Source organism: Pocillopora damicornis, chromosome 14 (assembly GCF_964200805.1).
Source record: "Pocillopora damicornis chromosome 14, jaPocDami1.2, whole genome shotgun sequence".
Classification (NCBI taxonomy): Eukaryota; Metazoa; Cnidaria; class Anthozoa; order Scleractinia; family Pocilloporidae; genus Pocillopora; species Pocillopora damicornis.
Genome location: NC_142683.1, coordinates 17,958,822 through 17,978,777, shown reverse-complemented (window position 1 = coordinate 17,978,777; position 19,956 = coordinate 17,958,822). Strand labels below are relative to the sequence as shown.

The window sequence follows — 19,956 nt, the reverse complement described above, 5'->3', positions numbered from 1 at the left end:
GACATTTTCAAAATGCTCCTGTTTTCAGTGTTTTACTGTTAGCTCTTCTTGTCATCAAACCTGAGAGATACCATGTTAGTTGAGCGCCACTCCATGAAAAAATCCGCTCCTAATAGAGCGCTGCTTCAAAGTTGGAAAAAATGCAATGAACGGCGCGGCGCTTGCGTTTTCTAGACGGAGCGTCGGAATGAGCATGACCAGTAGCCTATTATTCGTAATGGGCTCCTGGCATGACAAAAGGACATTGGGTGCAGTCATTACCAGACCTCCGCCTCTTTCTGATCCTCATTGTTATACAAGAAAGATAAAAAATGTGACCCTCGTAACAACTTTACTCTAGAGAGAGGGCGCAAAAGGATTTATACGTAACGCGCGATTTAGATTCAGGTTTTTTAAGTAAGCAAGCGCATTGCATCATTTTAAGGCGCGCGACGTCGTCCCAACGCGAGGTCCCTATTAGTTGGCATACGACTATGTTTCCGGGGAAACAAGCGTCGACAAAAATACATCGTTAGGCATAAAGAGGTATATTTTATTTGTCAATTCAATTTGTATACTATATTTCCAGAGACACATAGAGTTCAAGCATTAATTATTTACAATAATGACCTAGGAATATAGAAAAATCTTTGCAACGTCAATCTGTAAAATATTTTAACTATGGCAGTCATTCTTAACCTTCTTCTTGTCTGGTTCGTTTTTCTTTGAATACCTCAACAACTGGTTTTCTTATATAAGTCCAAGTTTTAATATCATTCATGGCTTAGCCATGAAATCACAGCGCGAGAGGTACGAAATATATTGGAGGAAGTGAAATTACTTTCTACTCAAAAGGGATCAAAAAATTGTTCTCTTCACAAAGCGGATTTTCTTAACAAAATAATTCAAATTGTTAATTCCCTGACATCTGTCAAATGTAATTTTGTTGTTGTTTAGTAGAGTAGGCAATAGATCTTTGACCAGTCAGAGGGCACGTAGCATCACAGTTACTCAACAATACGCAACAACGTTTCATTTCATTTTTCATCTTTCTCGGAGGCGACATCTGTAAGTGGCCTAAACGCTACATAAGGTATGAATGCAAAGTACTTCAAGCAAGCAAGTACAGCAAAGCATGTCGATAGTATTTACTTAATGCAATAGAAGCACACCAAAAAATAGCGGGCTTGTTCTTAAATGACGTCGTCATTTTTCATCACTGTCACATGACACGGTTTGCAACAAAATCGAGAGATTTCGTCGGTTCCAACTTTAACTCTCTGATGGGCCTGGTAATGACTTTTTTATCTTGAGAAACACAGCCTGGAGGACCGCGTCTGCCTGGTGACCATCTCCGGAGCAGCTGTAAGAAAACGAATAACACAGATATGAGGATGAATTCAATAAGCAAATTTTGGCGGGGTGGTAGCGGTCTTGGTATAAAATTATCTCTTCGTACTTATTAAATGCTTCTGTAGCTGCTCCACTAGATTTGAATTTACCCGTTCAACGAAATAGTTGGTAAATACATTCTCCGCGAAGCTTTCTTGCGCTCTTCAGGACTAAAAAACTTTTACACAGTCATTGAACAAATTTGGGTCCTTTTCGGATTGCAAACTAACGAAGTGCTAACTCATTGATGGCTTTCATTTTTCTTGCACCTACTTCATATTAGCAAAAACTTGTTCACTGATGTTGAGTTGGTAAATTTCGAACTGGTATTCGCGCTCTTCTATTATTGGAAATCATTAGCTGTTATTCCTACTCGGCTTGGAATCTTAAGGTCCATAGCCAGCAAAAATGGACGGGAACCATAGTGGAAAGAACAAACAAAAGTAGGTTTGCAATGCATGCGTTAAGTTCCTAATTTTTTTCCATTTTTATTTCCGATTCTCATTCTCCAGTCCCCATTCCTGATTTTCCAGTTTCCATTTCCCAATCTGTTTCCCATATCTCATTTTCCAATTCTCCACTCCCACTTCCATTTACGAGCCGCGACCGATGAAGTTCCTTTGATGAGCCTAAATCAAGCCTCTATGAAAGGATTAATCAATTGCAGCAAAAATCAAGACAGTGATTTTAATACATACAATTTTTGCAGTTCAGTTTCAGCGATTTCAAACCAGGCCCAGTCCCTTCGTCGTGTAGCTCGGCTCATATTGACCAAGAACTCCACATGATGAGTGCTGACCTGTTGCCTAGTGTCTAGTTCGTCCTCGTCATTCATCATTTGATGGACTTTGGAGCCCAATGACTTAATTGTGTCCACCAAGTGCAACGCTTGCTGTTCTAGTCTAAGTAAAAGACAACCATAGAAGTGGCAGATAAATATTTCTATTTCAAGGTTTTGCACCCTAAAAAAGCTATTCCTCACCAAGGCCCCTAGAGGCTTTGTTATAGCATACACGGGATAATTGGCGCGCGGCTGGCAAGAACTTATTCCCTCGCGCATGCTTGACTTTTTACCGCTGTGTTCACACACCCACGGGATTTTCACTGCATGTAGCTCAGCGGTAGAACGGGAAACCGGAAGTTCTTAGATAGCAATCTTCTTAGGAAACTCAAGTTACCTCTTTGTCCCAAACTCGAGACAAACAGACAAATTAATATCTTCTTTCTCCACTGTATACTTTCATTTGTTAGAATATTTTTAGAGGGGAAGGGATGAATTAGGGAGCACTAGAGTCACTGGCAGGCATGGTATAAAAGTTTCGAAAGGGTTAAGAGAAATGTTCAGGTACAGACTTCAAAGAATTTCTCACCTGAGACATCTCATCAAGTCCTTTGCAGCTAATGCTCGGATGAACCCATTGTAAAGAAATTGTAGGGCGGTTAAGTAATCTTCTGCTTGGCAGCACATCCAGTGTGCATCTAACAAACTGTCAACTGAGATCAAGGAAAAAAGCTTTAGTATTGAAACAGATTTTTCTTGGAGAGGTGGGTTCTCGCATCAAATTTTGAGCGATTTTCGATTGAGTTTCGAAAGTTATTCCGGACTATATCAGTTATGGTAGAATTGGTCCTTATTTTCCTTGACAACTTTTGTTTTGATTGAGAAAGAAACTACTTCAGAAACTTGTACTCGAAAATAGAGTAAGAGGAGACTGTACTGGCGCGCGGGGAAGGGAGGAAATAAGGGAAAAGAGGAAAGTGTGAGGGATGCACGAGGAAAGTGAGCTGAAAATTGTGTAAAAGTGCGATGGAATGTGATGAAAATGCGATAAAGGTGCGGTAAAACGGCGGGAGAATTGCGGTAAACTAGGGAGAAATGCGATAAAGGTGCGATAAAACTGCGGGAGAATTGCGGTAAACTAGGGAGAAATGCGATAAAGGTGCGGTAAAACGGCGGAAGAATTGCAGTAAACTAGGGAGAAATGCGATAAAGGCGCGATAAAACTGCGGGAGAATTGTGGTAAACTAGGGAGAAATGCGATAAAGGTGCGATAAAACCGCGGGAGAATTGCGGTAAACTCGGGAGAAATGCGATAAAGGTGCGATAAAACCGCGGGAGAATTGCGGTAAACTAGGGAGAAATGCGATAAAGGTGCGATAAAACCGCGGGAGAATTGCGGTAAACTCGGGAGAAGTGTGGTGAAACTGTGGGAAAAGTGTAATAAAACTGCGGGAAAGAGTGAGAAAAGACGGGGAAGCGCGAGGAAAGTACAGGGAAAGATCAGGAAAAGTGGTTAACTGGTACGTGATACCTGCACACGCGGTTGCCTGCATGTTGCTGTACACCATGGAGACCCGATAGAAAGCTTGGGACGCCTCGCGCCAATGCTGCTCTCTACACGCTGCTGCAGCTGTGATACTGTACAAGACAACAGACCAAGTGGTGCCTTTACTAACACTGGAAAATCTGCAAACACAGAAGGTTAAGAAATTCTTATCGTAAACAGTACGACGCGAAAAGAACCGCTCAGTGGCTTTCATTTGAATGGTCACCCTTCGGGGTTTTATCCACAGAATGAAAAGTTAAAACCACTTTGAACAGTATAATTAGAAACATCGCACCCTTTCACCCGCAATATCTCGATGAAATTCTCCTTACTGTCTGACATTCATTTCTTATAAAATTTTTTCAGAGAATTTGGTGCTAGACCAAATGATGATCTCCTAATCGATAGTTTTCCCTATTCTCATCACTTGGCTGCTTGATATTGTATTAATATCGTGAGGAGAAATTATGTTTTAATCGCTCTTGGGAGTGAAAGGGTTAAAGTACTGCTCTGTAGCTTTCAGTTAATTGACAAGAATCGTAATAAAAATGCATTCGCAATTTATAAGAAGATACTTAACTCACCCAGCTGTTTCGTTGAGAAGACTTGTTAGAGAGTTGTACGAATCTTCTATGTCGAAACTGCAACAAAAGAAGAGTCGTGTAACGAAAGATGTAGAAGAAGAAACCAATTGTTCCAATCGTTTTGTATCATTACCTGGCGCTTATCTGCTCTCTGCGATATGCTTCGTACACATCCACAGTTTTATTGAGTAAGAGGTCTCGTGTAGCAAACAACTAGAACGTACAAAATAGACAAACATTCAAATCAGTCTACTAGGCGAGACACTATCCCAGCAAAGCCTACTTTTCCTCAACGAGTGAGAATGGGATCTCAAGATCTGCTGTGAAACTTGAAAAATACCTTCGAGGTTGCCTGTGATACACCAGCAACCAATCCTAGAGGAGAGGCAACACTCCAAGTTACCTCTTGATAGAGAAATCAGAAAAAAGTACCGGAAGTGATGATTGGGACACCCACTTAACACATGACCTTTACGCTAACCGCGTTGTCTACAGGCACTTACTTCCTCAAGTTTTCTTATTTCCTCCAAACTTAGTGTTGTAGCTACGACGTCACTATAGAGTTGAAGCGCCCTTTCACGGTCTCTTAATTGAAAAAGCCTCGCAGCAATCATCCTGGTTAAATGTAACAACTTGTTAAGCTGGTTTTCCTGCGAAAAATAAAGTTGGACAGTTAACCCCTTGACTCCCACGAGATACTAACATATAACTTCTCCTAAAGATTCCGATACGTCATCTTACAAACGGGTTATGAGAACAGAGAGCTGATCAGCCAGAGGATGTCACCTTGACATTACACCATATTCCCTTCTCTAATTTATAAGGTAACTTAAGATAACCAGAAGGGAGAATAACAAATTGGATCTTGGGAATTCAAGGCGGATTAACAAAGAAATCGAGCCTTCTATGGCTTGGTAGAAAAACTGAAAAAAAATCTCATCTTGCGAACTGTTCTTCCGATCTTCGAGTGATGAAACAAATTAAACAAACAAACATACAATCAAACATACAATAAGGGTAATTGTCCTACACAGAGCAATAAAAAATATTAGTAAACATGGCGTGCGTGACTTTTTCAAAGACGTGATTTGAACACCTCAGTTTCTAGCTTGAGCCAACGCTCCACAGGTGTCAACTCGGCCAATTTTGGCTCTACGCTTGCTTCCACATTGGGCGACTGGGGCATAGATGAATCATCTAATGAGGTTTGTTGCATCAGACCATCACACTCGTCTTCGATAGACGATGGATCCACCGCTAACATTCTTTCTTCTGTTCGGAATTTTCTAATGTTTTCCCTCAATCTCTCCGAAGTGCTCGGATCTCTTTCCCTCTTAACGCTCTTCCCACAGTTCTTAGAGGCCGGCTTTCGTTTGAATGTCGTCCGGCGGGAGCCACCCTGCCGTTGTGTACGAATTCTCAGAAGTCCTCCATCAGTGGAACTAATATATGAAAATATAAAGAGGTCATATAGCTAAAGCCTTAACACACTTCAAATGATTTATCCTCGCAAATTATCCCACGAGTCTGTCGCGCTGATACGAGTTGAAGAAGTTGCCTACTGCAACAGTCTCGTCCAACTTTTCCTTAGCAAGTTTCACTAGTTAAATGAAGCCTTGTAGATGGCCTGTTGAGAAATGGACTTTTCAACAGTTCTTGTCACACAGGCGTTGTGCGATGTATTCATTAGAAAGGGCATTTAGCAGAGCAACATTACCTACGCTACGAAATTTCGAATAAGCTTGCAACGAGAGAAGGCTTGCACCAAAATGTATAGGCAAATCAAGGAAGAGCGTTCCTGGGTAAGCAAGTTTAAGACAGATTTTTCAAGAATTTATTTGAAGGAAATTTTGGAGAGGTCAAGCGTTTGACTGAGTAGATATTTTTACTTGAAAAAACCTGAGGGATGGCTATCGCCGCGGATTAAAATACCAGTTTTAAATCTTAGCAAATTTAAGTCACTCACTCTGTTTGGTCTTTATCGGATTCTGAGCCTCTGCCTCTGTATCTATTCCACGCTACACAAAAATAAAATAATTTTCTTTCGTTTTAATAGTTGTTCTTCACAAAAGAAAATGGCAAGTTGTCAAAAGTTGACGAGAATAGTTAATAGTTTTAAATATCCCTCTGCCTTTAGTGCTTGGATGACTTCTTCGATTTATCCTGAGAAAATACATTAAAGGGTACAAAACTACTTTCTCATTACTGTACCAGTCCATCATGGAAGACGATTTCTGTTATCTCATATTCACAATTTCCCACAAACCCTTTTACCCCCAATATCTTATTAATAATTCTCCTTACTATCTGCAATAAAATTCCTGTGATGTCATTTCAGAGAATTTGTAATTAGTTCACTTAAGAATCCCCTAATTGATATTTTTCTTTATGCTCATCACTTGTCTAATCGATACTGTATTGATATTGTTAGGAGAAACTATGTCTTGGTCACTAGGTTAGTCCAGTAGTCCAGTGGTCAGTGCACTGGGCTCCGAGTCGGACGACCCGAATTCTAATCCTGGCCGGGGCAAGGCATTGTGCCCTTGAGACGTGCGGGAAAAAAATGCAAGCTCCGCTTTTAGGCTTGGCTAAATCTCTATATTATTGTAAGGAGAAATTATGTCTTGGTCACTTGGTTAAAGAGTTGAGATCGGCGATCACCCAAAGGGGCAAAAGGGAAAAAAACGTCACCGAAAACAATGGCGGTTCAAACTAAAAGTCTACAATGTCGCCACATACATTTGGATCAATATCAGTATCTGGGCAACTGCCCACCTACCCCTCCCCTAACCCAACATTAACCTTAACTTGTTGTCAATTAACTGTTGTTGAGTTAGGGGAGGAGTAGGTTGGCAGTTGCCCAGATACTGATATTGATCCATACATTTAACATTGTCGAACCTTTGAGCAATCCAGTTTTTTTCTTGGTATGACACTCCTTTATGCTCTTGATCCAGAGTTCCTTTGTATCAGGTGAAGATGCCTTCAGCAGGTAAATTTCAGCACCTCCCAGCTTTCTCAGCCACACAGCCCACTTGCACGGATCGCTGTCCACTGATTCTGTTTGGCCAATACCTTTAGTCTGGCAAGAAAAAGAAACAAAATAATTGATATAAAGCCATTGACGTAATGAAAAAGTAACCAAAACTGCACACGCGCAATCCAATGTAAAAAATTAAGCCAAGATTTTCTAGTCTCGGTATTTTAGTTTAAAGAAAATTTTGTCCCAGAATCTCAGTTACCTCTGGCGCTATGTTCAAATATGCCCACCTGTATCGAAATATTTTTAAGAGCGTTTCAATCTTACATGGTAGTGGGTTTCTCTACATTTTCCTTAATAATTTTGCGCTAGAAAAAAAACGCGGCAGACCATAATTGTCCCTTTCTGCGTATGTTTTACCCGTGACCGCTGCGCTACGATAACGCTGTTGAAATGTCGTCTGCATCAGTCCTTTTCGAGACCAACCCCCACCTCGACAGTAACGCTACAGTACATGGACACTACGGCTGTTCATCGTATCCGATGTTGACCGTGATTTAAAGGTCGAGAAACTTTTCCTTGTTTCATCATCCTTCCCAAATTTTGAAGCATGCTCAGCATAAAGTTCATTTGCAAGCTTCTACGAGCAAAAATATCGATAGCATCCCACTAAGCCATTTAGAATTACAGATATTCACCTTCATGCTGTGCATATATCTAAATTCCGGAAGACCACCTTCTCTTGTCATTGGCTCGCTAAATATAATGATTTTTTGAAATAAAAACACTCTTCTTTCTCTGCCTTTAGTCTTTGCTTTTCCATCAACCACCATAAACTCGTCCTGGACAGGAAAAAAATATGAAAATGAAATCCTAAACACTGACAGATGAGAATAAAGGTTGGGCAGAACCACATTTTACCTTTTACCTGCAGTGAAGCTGTGCATTCCATCTTAATTTTACAAATTTCCTATATTATCTGACGTTATTAATCTATCATTATATACCAATCACAGCAGTGGAATTACATCCAAATACAGCTCAGCAAAACAGGATATAGGCGATGCGTACTCAATCGACCTCATCGCCTGAAGAAGACTAGCAATATACAGTCGAAATGTCACGATCCACTTCCGAAGTGACCACATCGCGAGACAAACAATTATATTTCTCTTTTGAAGTGTTATTAGAATAACCACATCCTATTTTACGACAGAATTATTTGTTGTTTTTCCTTCAGCGTCCTGTTTATCTTGTTTGAGCAGTGCGACTATATTTATTTCATTTTCGCGAACAACAGTGCAATTCTCACCTGAAGTAAAAGATCTCCTGTTTCCTCGGACTTCACCTGAAAGAGTTAAGTTCAAAGGTAACTAAACCCTTCAATTAGATGGTTTCCATTTAAGGCGTTAAATCTCAGTGTAGGGTCATGTATGATAGAAATGGAACAAAGACGGCAAAGTAAAGACATCTTCTAAAGATAGACTTGTCTTGCTGCTTGGCGTACACTTCACTCGCTCACCTCGAATCCTTGAAGCATCCCCACGTTAACCATGTCATTTGTTCGCTTGAGAATTCGAAGGGCAACTTCTAAAGCTCTCTGAGATAAAGAATAGAACAATAACTTTGAGAATTTTTTCGACGCCAGCGGACTTAAAGGAGAAATGAAAGAGAAACCCGAGTTGAAAATAATAAATCTAACCTCTAGTTGCTTACAATCCTCTCCAGCTCTTTCTGTATGCTTCAGAATGTCCTGAAGAAAACCGAAATAAAATTACATTTGTCCTAATGAACACCGATACATGAATGAACAAAACAACAGTTTTTTCTTCTGAGTGTCAGGAGAAATTCAAGATTGCATTGGTTTGCTTTATCTTACTCTGTGATTGGTCGGAAAAAAACTCGTGTCACCCTCTCAACCAATTAGATGCAAAATTAAACCTAACAGTGACTTGGTCACCCGCGTTTTCCCGCGCTTTAAGCAGTTCTCTTGTTTTTACTTTAAGCTCTGATTGGCTCCTTGTTATATTTTCCTATGTTTTTATTGGCTAATGTGGCTACGTTGACTTTGGCTTTACAGCACCCAATCGAACTGTACTCTAAGATAGTTAATTCTCCACACGTAACTTTTTTGAGTAACTTTACATTAAAAAATATGTCTGCATTATTTTCACAATGACCAAACTATCATTTATACAAGGACAAACATTGTCCTCATACAGGCTTATAACTCTCATTGCAAAAACCATACACGTGACAGAAATAATTATGATATTAACCTTTAGCAGCAGTTGATATTTCGTTATCCTCTGAACAGGTTTGATAAGATAATCAGCCAACTGTAGTCTGTGGCCTAGTCTTTCCTTGCAGTTTTGGAAAAAGGAGTCCGCATATTTTTGGACCAACAAGTCCGATTTAGGTTTGTTTCTGCAGTACTCTGAGTATAGTTCTTCAAGTTTGTGTTCCTGTCAAGAATTAAAAAATAAATGGTTTAAATACGAGGTAATCACTTTAAACAAATGTTTCTAAACTTTGGTACCGATTATATGGGCAAGTTTCACTTGAGTGTCGAAAAACCAAAACCGACGCAATCCCAGCGATCAATCAAAACAAAATTTACACTATCATTAGCCAATGAGAACTCAAAGTGAAAACAGGCAAACTGCTTAAAACGCAGGAAAACGCGGGTGACCAATTCGCTTTGATTTTTTTAGTTTAGCATCTGATTGGATGAAAGGATTGCGCGAGTTTTGTGGACCAATCACAAGGCAAAGTTAATTACAACCAAAGCAATTCCGGATCACTCTCGACACTCAATTGAAAATTTCACTAGTGTACCAATAAGAAGTTTTAAATAACTTAATAAAAATGAAAGAAAAGTGTTCTTCGATGGATACTATTAATTACCGATTCTGCAAAAACTTCGCCGATCTTATCAGGCTCATCTTCACAGGACTTCAAATGACTGCACAATTCGCTGGATGGCGAGAATGAAAGAAAAAACCCAGTTAGTACGGACTATAACTGGATGGCAATTATATGGGAAAATATAAATAAGTATATTTCTAATAGTAATTTATATCCATGTCTGAAATAGAAATGAATTCAGTACAAAATTTTAAGGGAGAAACCTCACCGCAAAACATTTCCCTTCACACTTGCTTGGTTGTGGGAAGAGGTGTATATGGTATGTTTCAAGCTACATTTCAACTTTAAAGTTGGTATGTAGACGTTATGTGTCAATTAATTTTTGTGCGGATTGTAGTCGCATCAGTTAATATCATAACGTAGTTTTTTTTCCTCTACTACACAAGACTTAGAATGTGTTACTCCGATTATCTGCGGGATCATAACTACACGGGAAAAAAGTATCCTTACCTTGAGTGCCATTTATGAATATCTTGAATATTGGAAAAGATTTCTCTTTCTTTATTTTTTAATTCTACTGGTAGATTGCTTGAGGAAAATTCTGGTATGTAACCCTGAAAAAAAGAAATATGTGTCTTTGATCAGTCAAATGAGTGATCAAAAAGGAATTTCTCCTCTCAATAACATAACATCTTGATGCAGAAGGTAAATACGTATTGAGGAGAAAGAACGAATTTAACAAGTTGGATGTGTAGTGTCTACATTTGGATCAAGTGGCCCATCCAGCCGGAGATTATTCCAGATAATTCCATGAAGCAATGAGAAGAATCCCTACTCCCCCCTGGATGGGATGCCAGAGGTAACCCCCTTGCATTTTATCGGGCCTCCTTGATTATTTGATGGTATCCATTTATACTCCTGGGTTGAGAGTGGTACTGTGAGAGAGAAGTGTTTTGCCCATGAACACAATATATTTACCCAGGTACGTCTCAAACCCCAACCTCTCCACTGGGAGTCCAGCGCATTAATCATTGATTAAGCTACTGTATCTCCACTGATTGATTTAACACAAACTTCTCAAAGCTGTAAGTAAGAGAAATAAGTAACAGACAATATGGAGCATTGATATTCAGATTGTGAAGATCCAAGGGTGCAAAATGACTTCAAAGAGCTGAACCTTGCTTATCTGATAATCACCATGTCCAATAAACCATTGGCTGAGTTATAAACATAAATCAAAACTCACTCACAACAGTTGTTTTGCAATACCATTACCATGCTGTAGAATTCAAAGATAAATAAAATTCTCACCTTGACAACATAGCCAAGGTCTTGAACATAACTTTGCTCTGTGTCTATCAGTTCAGTCACAACATATCTGAAGTTTAGAATCAGTGAAGTGTTGAATGATGAAAAGAAATGGACACAATTCTTGCAAAATCACGTGATTTCCAACTAAACTCTTTCACAGTTCCATTTTACAGTTGCATGCTTGGTTACCAAGCCTCTGAACAGAAGTGAGGCTATGGTTGACCTTGTTATGACACAAACCTTACTGCTTTCCAAAGATAAATTACTTTGTTATCATGCTAATTAGATACTGGTCTCTATCACAACAAAATCACCTTCAGCCTCACTCCAAACAAAGGCTTGGCAACTAAGTACACAACTGTAAAATGGCCTATTATGCAGGCATTTTGATGGGTTCTTACCTATGATCTATGGGAAGACTGATGCATAGATGATGTCACCATTCAAAACAGTGCTTTTTTATCATAAAATAAATACATCCTATGTTTTCAGGGGTCTGTACAGTGATAGATCACAGAAGACGTCACTGAAAATGTGGTATGAACGTCAGTGACAGACTCAGCTGCACCTTGTGCACAACATTTTTGTTCTTATTACATTTTAATGTTATCTGTGATCTATCACTGAAGTTACACACAGCAACATGAAATCTATTTGTTAAATAAAAAACACCATTCCTTATAACAGACATACTCTAGAGCAGAGTTTTTCAGATTCACATTTTGCTACTGGATTCATTTCTGCTGTTTACAGTACTGCAGATCTGGAAAATTCTTCTCTAGAACAATCTTAGTCTTAAAAACTTACCCTCTCCTGATTAGAGCCTTCTCCTGTGGACTCCGAGGAACCTCCTCAATAACCTGCTTTCCACATTCAACGACTATGTTATGAGTATGAACAACATTTTCTGAACCCCCTAGACTACAAACACTCAGAGAATCATCACTGTCCACTGTAGCAACTTCAAAATCCTCTTGCATGGCTTCTACACATTCTACTACACACATCTGTAAATCATCTTGTGCAATCTCTGCTGCACAGGACACTGATCCTTCAGACCAATCTTGTACAACTGCTTCTTCAAATTCCATGGGTGAACCAAACCTAACATCATCAGACACAGAGCTCTCAGAAGAGGCCATAGAGTGTTCCTCAACAACAGTTTCAACAGAACAAAATGACATAGATTCTTCTTGCACTACACAAATATTTGATTCATCAGCAACATGAACATCTTCTGATGCCTCCAGCTCTCTTTGATTAGTTCTCACTGACTGGCCATTTTGAAGACTCTTTGTTTCTGAGTTTGTGGCTGGATCACTGTCGATAGAAATTGTTGTCACAAGTCCATTTTCTTGAATTCTACAAGAATTTGTTTCACTGTAACCATTCATTAATTCAGTCTTCTCTCCATCTGATGTAATCAAACCTTGCCTTTCCTTCTCGTCTTGTTTAGTTTTATCCTTTAAGGAGTCCTCTCTATTTAGAGACTTCTATATTTAACAAAAAGAAAAAAGTTAACATTGTGAATAATCAATTCATTCCAACATGTTGTTTGGCTCGCCAAGAGTAGAAGCTTGAACAAATGAGGAAGAAGAAGCTTGAGTGATTTCTGATGGAGTTCTTAATTCTCCACGAAAATTGTACTTGTATTCCCATGGAAACAAGAGAAGAAGTTAATTTGCCTTTAAATGTCATGAATGGCTTCACTTCAAACATTCTATCATTTAAAACATATGTACATTGTATGTTCAAGGGATTAGTAAGGTTCCAGAAAAAAACATCACTGTTTTCATTCTCCAAAAAAAAAAAATCTTTCCAGTCTAACCAATCTAGGAAAGCTAATTTCCTAAGAATTAATTATCAGATGGCTTATGTTGCTTTTGCTAAGCCTATAGACATGCCTTTATTAATAGCCCTTTGGCATGAGTGTTTCTTCACCCCCAGGAAAGTATGAAGTCTTGACTAACACAAGCCAGCATGAGGTCTGAAAAGAGACTGGCACTGAGTGCCAGACTCCTGGCACACCTCTCCCTAACTTGCCAAGAATCTTCTAATGGGCAGGGAGATGCGAGTCCTGCAGTGCTCATCATTGTATGAAGGCCTGCTTGCAAAAACTGAGGAAAATCATCTGTCTTCCAGAAAGGGAGAAAGAACATTGAAAGCAAATTGTAACACATAGGCAACAACATGTAGTTTAAGTGAAGTACATACCTGTCTACAAATTTCTTCCTTTTCCAGAGGAGATAAAGATGGTAACTTGGATTTTTCAGTAAACACATGATTGAGTTGTTCCTTAGCAAGACTGATTAGGGATTCAAAACATTCCAAAGCAGCTTCATCGTCACCAACAAGAACAAGACCTATAAAATTGCACATGCATGTAAAAAAGATTACTGTATTTACTAAATTATACCGCACAGAGTTTATTAATTAATGGCATTTCACAAAATTTAATGATGAGTGGGATTATAAATCTAAAGGCATCTTAATACTGAAAGCTTACCTTTTCCTGCTTTTAGAAACAGTGACATTGCCTTCCTTGGGTGCTGTACCTTACTCTGAAATGCTTCTCTCATGGCTGCATGAAACTCTGTTGGACAAGAATAATTTCAAATCAGCCCAACATGAATTGAAAGGGAAAATGAGGAGAAGATTGGACTGGCAAATGATCTTCCTGTATCCATAACAGATTAAAAAAAAAATTGTACAGTAAGCATAACAAAAATGGAATTTCCTCACTGCCCCTCTTGAATTCTTTTTACCTTTTCACTCTCAGGTCTCATTGGTCATTCTCCTTACTGTCTGCCACTCAATTCTGATGACATCGTTTTAGAGAATTTTTTAATTGAATCAACTAATGATCCCCTAATTGATTATTGTCTTTATTCTAATCACTCTGCTTGATGTTGTATTGGTAATTTGTAACGAGAAATTCTGTCTTGGTCACTTATGGGAGTTAATAACCCTTTAATCCTAAGAGTAACTATAGCATCTAATTTTCCGAATACAGGACATTTCGCACAGAAGACTTTTCGCACAAGTCTGTTAGCACAAGTTTTGGACCGTTCACACAATTCTTAGTGGTCATTCGCACAATAATTATAAGTGAGAAACATCAATATAAAAGGTATGCTAATTGATACTGATAAGACATTTCACCTTCGCATGTCACTTTCAATAAGATCCAATGGCGAGAACGTAGACATTTATTTACGTAATAACTTCAACTAGATCGAAACGCTTGTGAACAAGATCACTATTCTTACTTGAAGAAAGGAAAAAAACCTTTCTCTCCTCACAGTATCATACCCGAATCAAACATCAACCCTTTAGCCCCCAAGAGTGACTAGCATCTAATTTTTCCTTATTACATCAACTCTGAATCAAAAATGTAGGTCATGAGAATGGAGGAGGTGATCACCAACTAAAGCAGCTCTTGATTGTTAAACAGATTCTCCTTGTTAGCCTCATTGAAAATGTATGGAGAACAGTTTGGAGAAAATGCATACTAATGTTTGGGTGTAAAATGCTAAGGTCATGAGAATATAGAAAATGATCACCAACAAAAGAAGCACCTGATTGTTACACAAATTCTCCTTGCTGGCACATTAAGAAACGTATAAAGAATATTATGGAGAATATACCAACTGATGTTGCGGTAAGAAGGGTTAAAGTGATCATTTTGTTACCTTGGCTATCCTTGACGGGAATGGTTTCTTTGTGCGAAGTATCTCCATTTTCTGCTGTGTCTCCATTGACACCGCTCTGTTGATCTGCCTTGGAGAGAGGCTCATGGATGACTGGCTGAAATACTGTGCCGTGGAAGATGAAAAAAGAAAGATGTGGTATGGTTAAAAATGAGTCTTAGGTAAAATTATTTCAAAATTCCCAGGTAACTCATGATTGCCTTTCAACAAATCATTTTGCTGAAAAACTATGAGGTCAAGATGCATCAGAGGTTTTGTAAGCCAGATAAAAAAATACACCCCTGCCCCCCCCCCCCCCAAAAAAAAAAAGATTCCAGTGCCAAAAAAAGAATGAGCACCAGCAGTTTCAGAAGTTCAAGAGTTATTTATTTCAAAAGTTCAAAAGCAAATAATAAAGTTAACTTCACACTCCCTCTCTCTGGAAAAAAAATTCTACACACGATGGACAATATATCCAAAGTTTTCACTTTTGGAGAAAGGCTGCATTCAAGCCTGAAAAGTCTTGAGCCCAACATAAAATTATAAACTTAAGGCAACTGACAAAAAAGGCAATTCAATATTCCTTACTCTTATCTATAGAAACTTGATATGATCTAACATTTTTCTTCAACCCTTTAACTCCCAAAAGTGATTGAAATCTAACTTCTCTTTTTAATATCTATACATTGTCCAGCAAACAAGTAATGAGAATACTCATGCTGATCAGGTAGATGTTGTTTTCATGAAAAGACACCAAATTATTGTAACTAATTTATTAGGAAATCTTTAGCAGCCAAAGAGGAGAATTAACAGTCAGATCTTGAGAGTTAAAGGGTAAACCCACAGGAAGTAGGACTGTGGTTGTTTTGAGTGAGTGCAGATCAGGAAAGTCAGAAGCTTGTGTTGAGCGAGAAATGCATATAAACTGAGTGATTTAGTTCTTGCCATCTGAAGGAACAAAACACTTCAAGTGAGGATCAAACACAGCCATCTATTTTTACATGGTGACAAATCGGTTAGTTATCGGCAGTTATCACCTGACACATGTTTTCATGATATTAATTTTTTTAAAGAAGATGATCCTGTGTTTACAGTAGTCTGTGAAATGAAAGGGCATAAACTTTGACCAGAGTTCCATGGTTTTCATTAGAAGCATTAAGTTTCAGGAGAATATTTCTACATCTAAATGGATAAAGGCCATGGTTATCAAAAGTTAGTAAAGGAATTCTGTGTCCTAACCAGAGAACTCTCTGATCTCTGATGCATGAAAAATAACCAGGTGTTTTAGAAATTACTGACAAATTTTTATAAACACGATTAGTCTTTGACTTTTGTACCTGTAGCTTGTCTTTCATTAATTGTCTAATTAAAAAAAGCTATTGTCTATGTGTTGCCTGAATAAAAAAGCTATTGTCTCTGTTGTAGAACACTTGACAGGGGAAGGAATGCGCTATTTGAATTCAATTGAAAGTAGAGCAGACAGTATGAAGAATCAGTTATGAGATTCTTGGAGTGAAAAGGTGAAGGCTTTAAAAAAGACACCCTTTCAATTGGTTTTTCCTTGTTTAACTACCGGTATATGTAAAATTTGATGAGTTTGAGTTGCATAAGAAAAAACCCCTAACTACCTAATAGCCATCATCAAATTAAGTCTGGTTCCCTAAAAATGATTGTTTGAATTTAGAACCAGCACTGCACTGCTGACCAACCAGCAGAGAACAATCAGTTAGCCCTTTAACTCCCAGAAGTGATTGTAACTTCTCCCTATAAGATCCATACAATATCCAGTAAACAGGTAATAAGAATACTAAAATTTATCAGAGTGAAGTTGTTATCTTGATCTAACACCAAATTCTCACAACTTATTGTCAAGAAATTGTGCAGCAGCAAGAAGGGAGAATAAACAATCAGATCTTGGGATTTAAAGGGTTAACACCATGTTAAAAAGGACCTTGACAAAGGCAATAGAAATAATCCTGAAAATTTCTGTTGTGAACCACACATTTATTGTGAAAGATCTTGAATGTTATGAATAGGCATGGTTGAAAAATTAATGATAAACCGATACTTTTTCAATTCATTTAAACTAACCTTTTGTTTAACTTATGCATTTTCAAATATGGCATTTTTTCTGCTATTATTTGCAAACTTGAAAAACATTTTTTCATTTTGAGGAAAAATTGAATTCAGTAAAATGCTTTAAAAGGATTTATAAGGACAATAAGAGGCCCTCTCTTGAACGGAAATGCATGTTTGTAAAATTATATATATTGGGCTTGTGAGCCATAACATCAATCAATATGACATAATTGAAAATTTCGAGAAAAATATTCTTGACCCAAACCCAAAATTTAAATTCTGGGATGAACTATCACAATCAAATTTTCAGAATTTTCACCCCTTGATAAGAAATTAAGATCAAGTCTACTTATTTCAGTGCAAATTCCTAAACATAATTTCCGTCCATCAATCGCGAGAACCTTCCAGTTACCGCTGTCTGCAAATTAGCATTTCAGATTTTAACTTCCTTTTGCAACGAAAACAATGGCTTAACCATTAAATATAATGTAAACAAGAGAGACAGTGTTAAGCTGTTATAAAAATTCGATACTGGAGGCGATCGCTCGAACAAAACTGGAAGATACTTAACACGAAATCATTTCTTAAGACTTGGTTCAATCATTTTAAACCCTTAGAGAATTTTGGGATAATTACGGCTATTACACGTTTCACCCCTTTGTACAAGCTAATTTTAAATACACATATATATACATTTCGATTTTTGCAGTTTTGATCGACGAAAACATTTGTGTGACCTTTCTGTTCAACCTCGGTCACTGAACTACAAATTAGCAAAAATAAATTTAAACAGAAATACCAAAAATCTCTCTGATAATTGTGAATTATTGAGAAGTTCTTGTTCGTGCAGTACGAGACTGAGCATGACCTTGGTTGTATAAATCAACGGAACCCACAAGAACAAGCAAATACCATACATCATCTATGTTAAGAAAGATAGCATTTCTCCGTTGCTAAATTGAAAGCATACTCAGTGAAAATTGTCATCAATTAACAAAGTTGTAAGTTCACGTAACTCTGTACCGTAGAGCACTGTTTCGTGATGGATAAACTTGGCAAGGTTATTTACAATTATTAAAGAAACAGAACCCGAAGATTCGCATTTTTTTTAGCTTACCACAGTCGGTTCGACCGACAGTATGGAAGATTAGAAAATTTTGCAAATTGCTACAGATGGAAGCGATAAGCAGATCTCTCGTAAAACACGCTCCAAGGTACACGTAAGCAAATATATGTCGTTCATTTGAAGTACTTTTGACTGAGTAAGCTCAGCTAATAACATTTTCACCAAGTTATCGGCTTGAGACATTTTCGTGAAATTAAAGTGTTATTTCGTTAGAGAGGCACGTAAGTGTCAGTGGTTGACACCGATCCCAGTAATTTTCATTCCAGAGTTCAGAGAGAGGGGAAAAACACAAAACGTTCAACCTTACCGTAGGACAAATCCCGCCTCTGAGCGCAAGCCATTTCCTGCCGAATAGAAGCTAGCTTTTAATTACCGCATAATCCTCGCTTTTCAAAAGTTTTTGTCATCTGTGCGAACTATCATCGCATTTCTTGATCCACGAAAGTCTTTTCATTACACCAAGAGGCGCACAGAGTATCACAACGACACGAAATCGAAAGCCAGCGTGTCGGCCCACAGACAGGATACCAGTTTGCCGATCACTTGTTCTCGAACAGACAACCTCCAACTGGCCTTGGTTGCGTGTTTAATGAAGCGTGAAATGAGCGTGATGTAATCTGCGTGGCGTGATGGGACCGTGACAATGAAGGACTGTGCCTTGTACTAAACGCACATTTCCCAATTATTTCGAGCGCTGAGAATTTTACGTTTCTTCAACACTTAAAATTGCCACTTGGAAAATAACTCTGCATATGGCAATGAAATTTAAAGGTTAAATTTATGATAAGTGACAGTGACTTAAAAGTTGTCAATTAGCAGCTGTAGAGCTTCAGCGCTTCAGCGCTAAAAAGAAAATATTTGGAAACAAAAACGGATAAATAATAAATGAAGACTACGTAGAAAATAAGAGAAACAGAATCGGTCTTAATACATTTTGAAACTAATTTTCCTTTTATTTTCGATAATCTACTGGACAAATTTTTGGTAATCTTTGGAACGAACGAGTTTATCGATCGCTATAAGCAAATATTATTCCCTGATCGTCTTATATTGACATTTAGGGAACGTGTTATTTTAAGTTACCAAATCCATTCTAAAGAAACTCGACATATTTCTTACAGAATTCACCGATCAGCGTGTCTCTATGAATAAGGTTTTTAGGCCTCAGAAGTGTACTCTAAATTCAGACTGATAGTTTCGCAAGATAGGAGGTGACTAACTGTACTCGAAATTTCACGCAATGGACACGAACCAATCTAAAAAAAATTGACCAGCTGTTACGCGCAACGCGCCAAACTAAAAGAGAATGTAAATCATTTTTTAAAAACCCTCTCACATTGACAAACAACTGTGATCAGCGCACTATTAAGGCTGCCGTTCCACCGCAGGAGTTCTATTTGTATTATGGAAAGATATTTTACGTTTCTTACGATAACAGTATGGTACATGTATTTAGGAACTCACAAATATTCACCGAAGAAAACATCTGCGACCTGCGCTGCATGGTGTCCGTCTATCGCAAACATATAGAGGTTATAACGAACTATCTCCAAATTTTTGAAGTGATCTGAAACTGCTGAGACGAACAAGAGCTGCGTTTTAACCAACTTATCGACTAAGT

The 19,956-nt window shown here is 38.2% G+C and overlaps 1 protein-coding gene across 1 annotated transcript; it reads right to left on the bottom strand.

Moving 5' to 3' along the window:
• Positions 1-511: 511 nt before the first annotated feature.
• On the bottom strand, positions 512-19,153 carry LOC113673886 (uncharacterized). The gene is made up of 23 exons (XM_027190345.2): positions 18,643-19,153; positions 15,134-15,256; positions 13,948-14,034; positions 13,656-13,804; positions 12,249-12,934; positions 11,442-11,508; positions 10,641-10,744; positions 10,170-10,239; positions 9,542-9,727; positions 8,965-9,015; positions 8,785-8,862; positions 8,575-8,610; positions 7,961-8,104; positions 7,184-7,364; positions 6,249-6,300; positions 5,379-5,724; positions 4,786-4,932; positions 4,416-4,495; positions 4,283-4,339; positions 3,684-3,838; positions 2,742-2,865; positions 2,070-2,273; positions 512-1,342 (listed from the first exon to the last, which is right to left on the bottom strand). Exons 1-23 carry the CDS (start codon positions 18,674-18,676, stop codon positions 1,252-1,254), a joined length of 3,252 nt encoding a protein of 1,083 aa, XP_027046146.2. The 5' UTR covers positions 18,677-19,153; the 3' UTR covers positions 512-1,251.
• Positions 19,154-19,956: the final 803 nt, after the last annotated feature.

Bases quoted from the DNA above. Each gene is read 5' to 3' on its own strand.
- LOC113673886 (XM_027190345.2), bottom strand. From the start codon at position 18,676: ATGGCTTGCGCTCAGAGGCGGGATTTGTCCTACG. The intron at 11,509-12,248 runs GTAAGTTTTTAA...TCTAAACTTCAG, and splicing joins AAGGCTCTAATCAGGAGAGG to ATATGTTGTGACTGAACTGA. The intron at 8,611-8,784 runs GTGAGCGAGTGA...TAACTCTTTCAG, and splicing joins GGATGCTTCAAGGATTCGAG to GTGAAGTCCGAGGAAACAGG.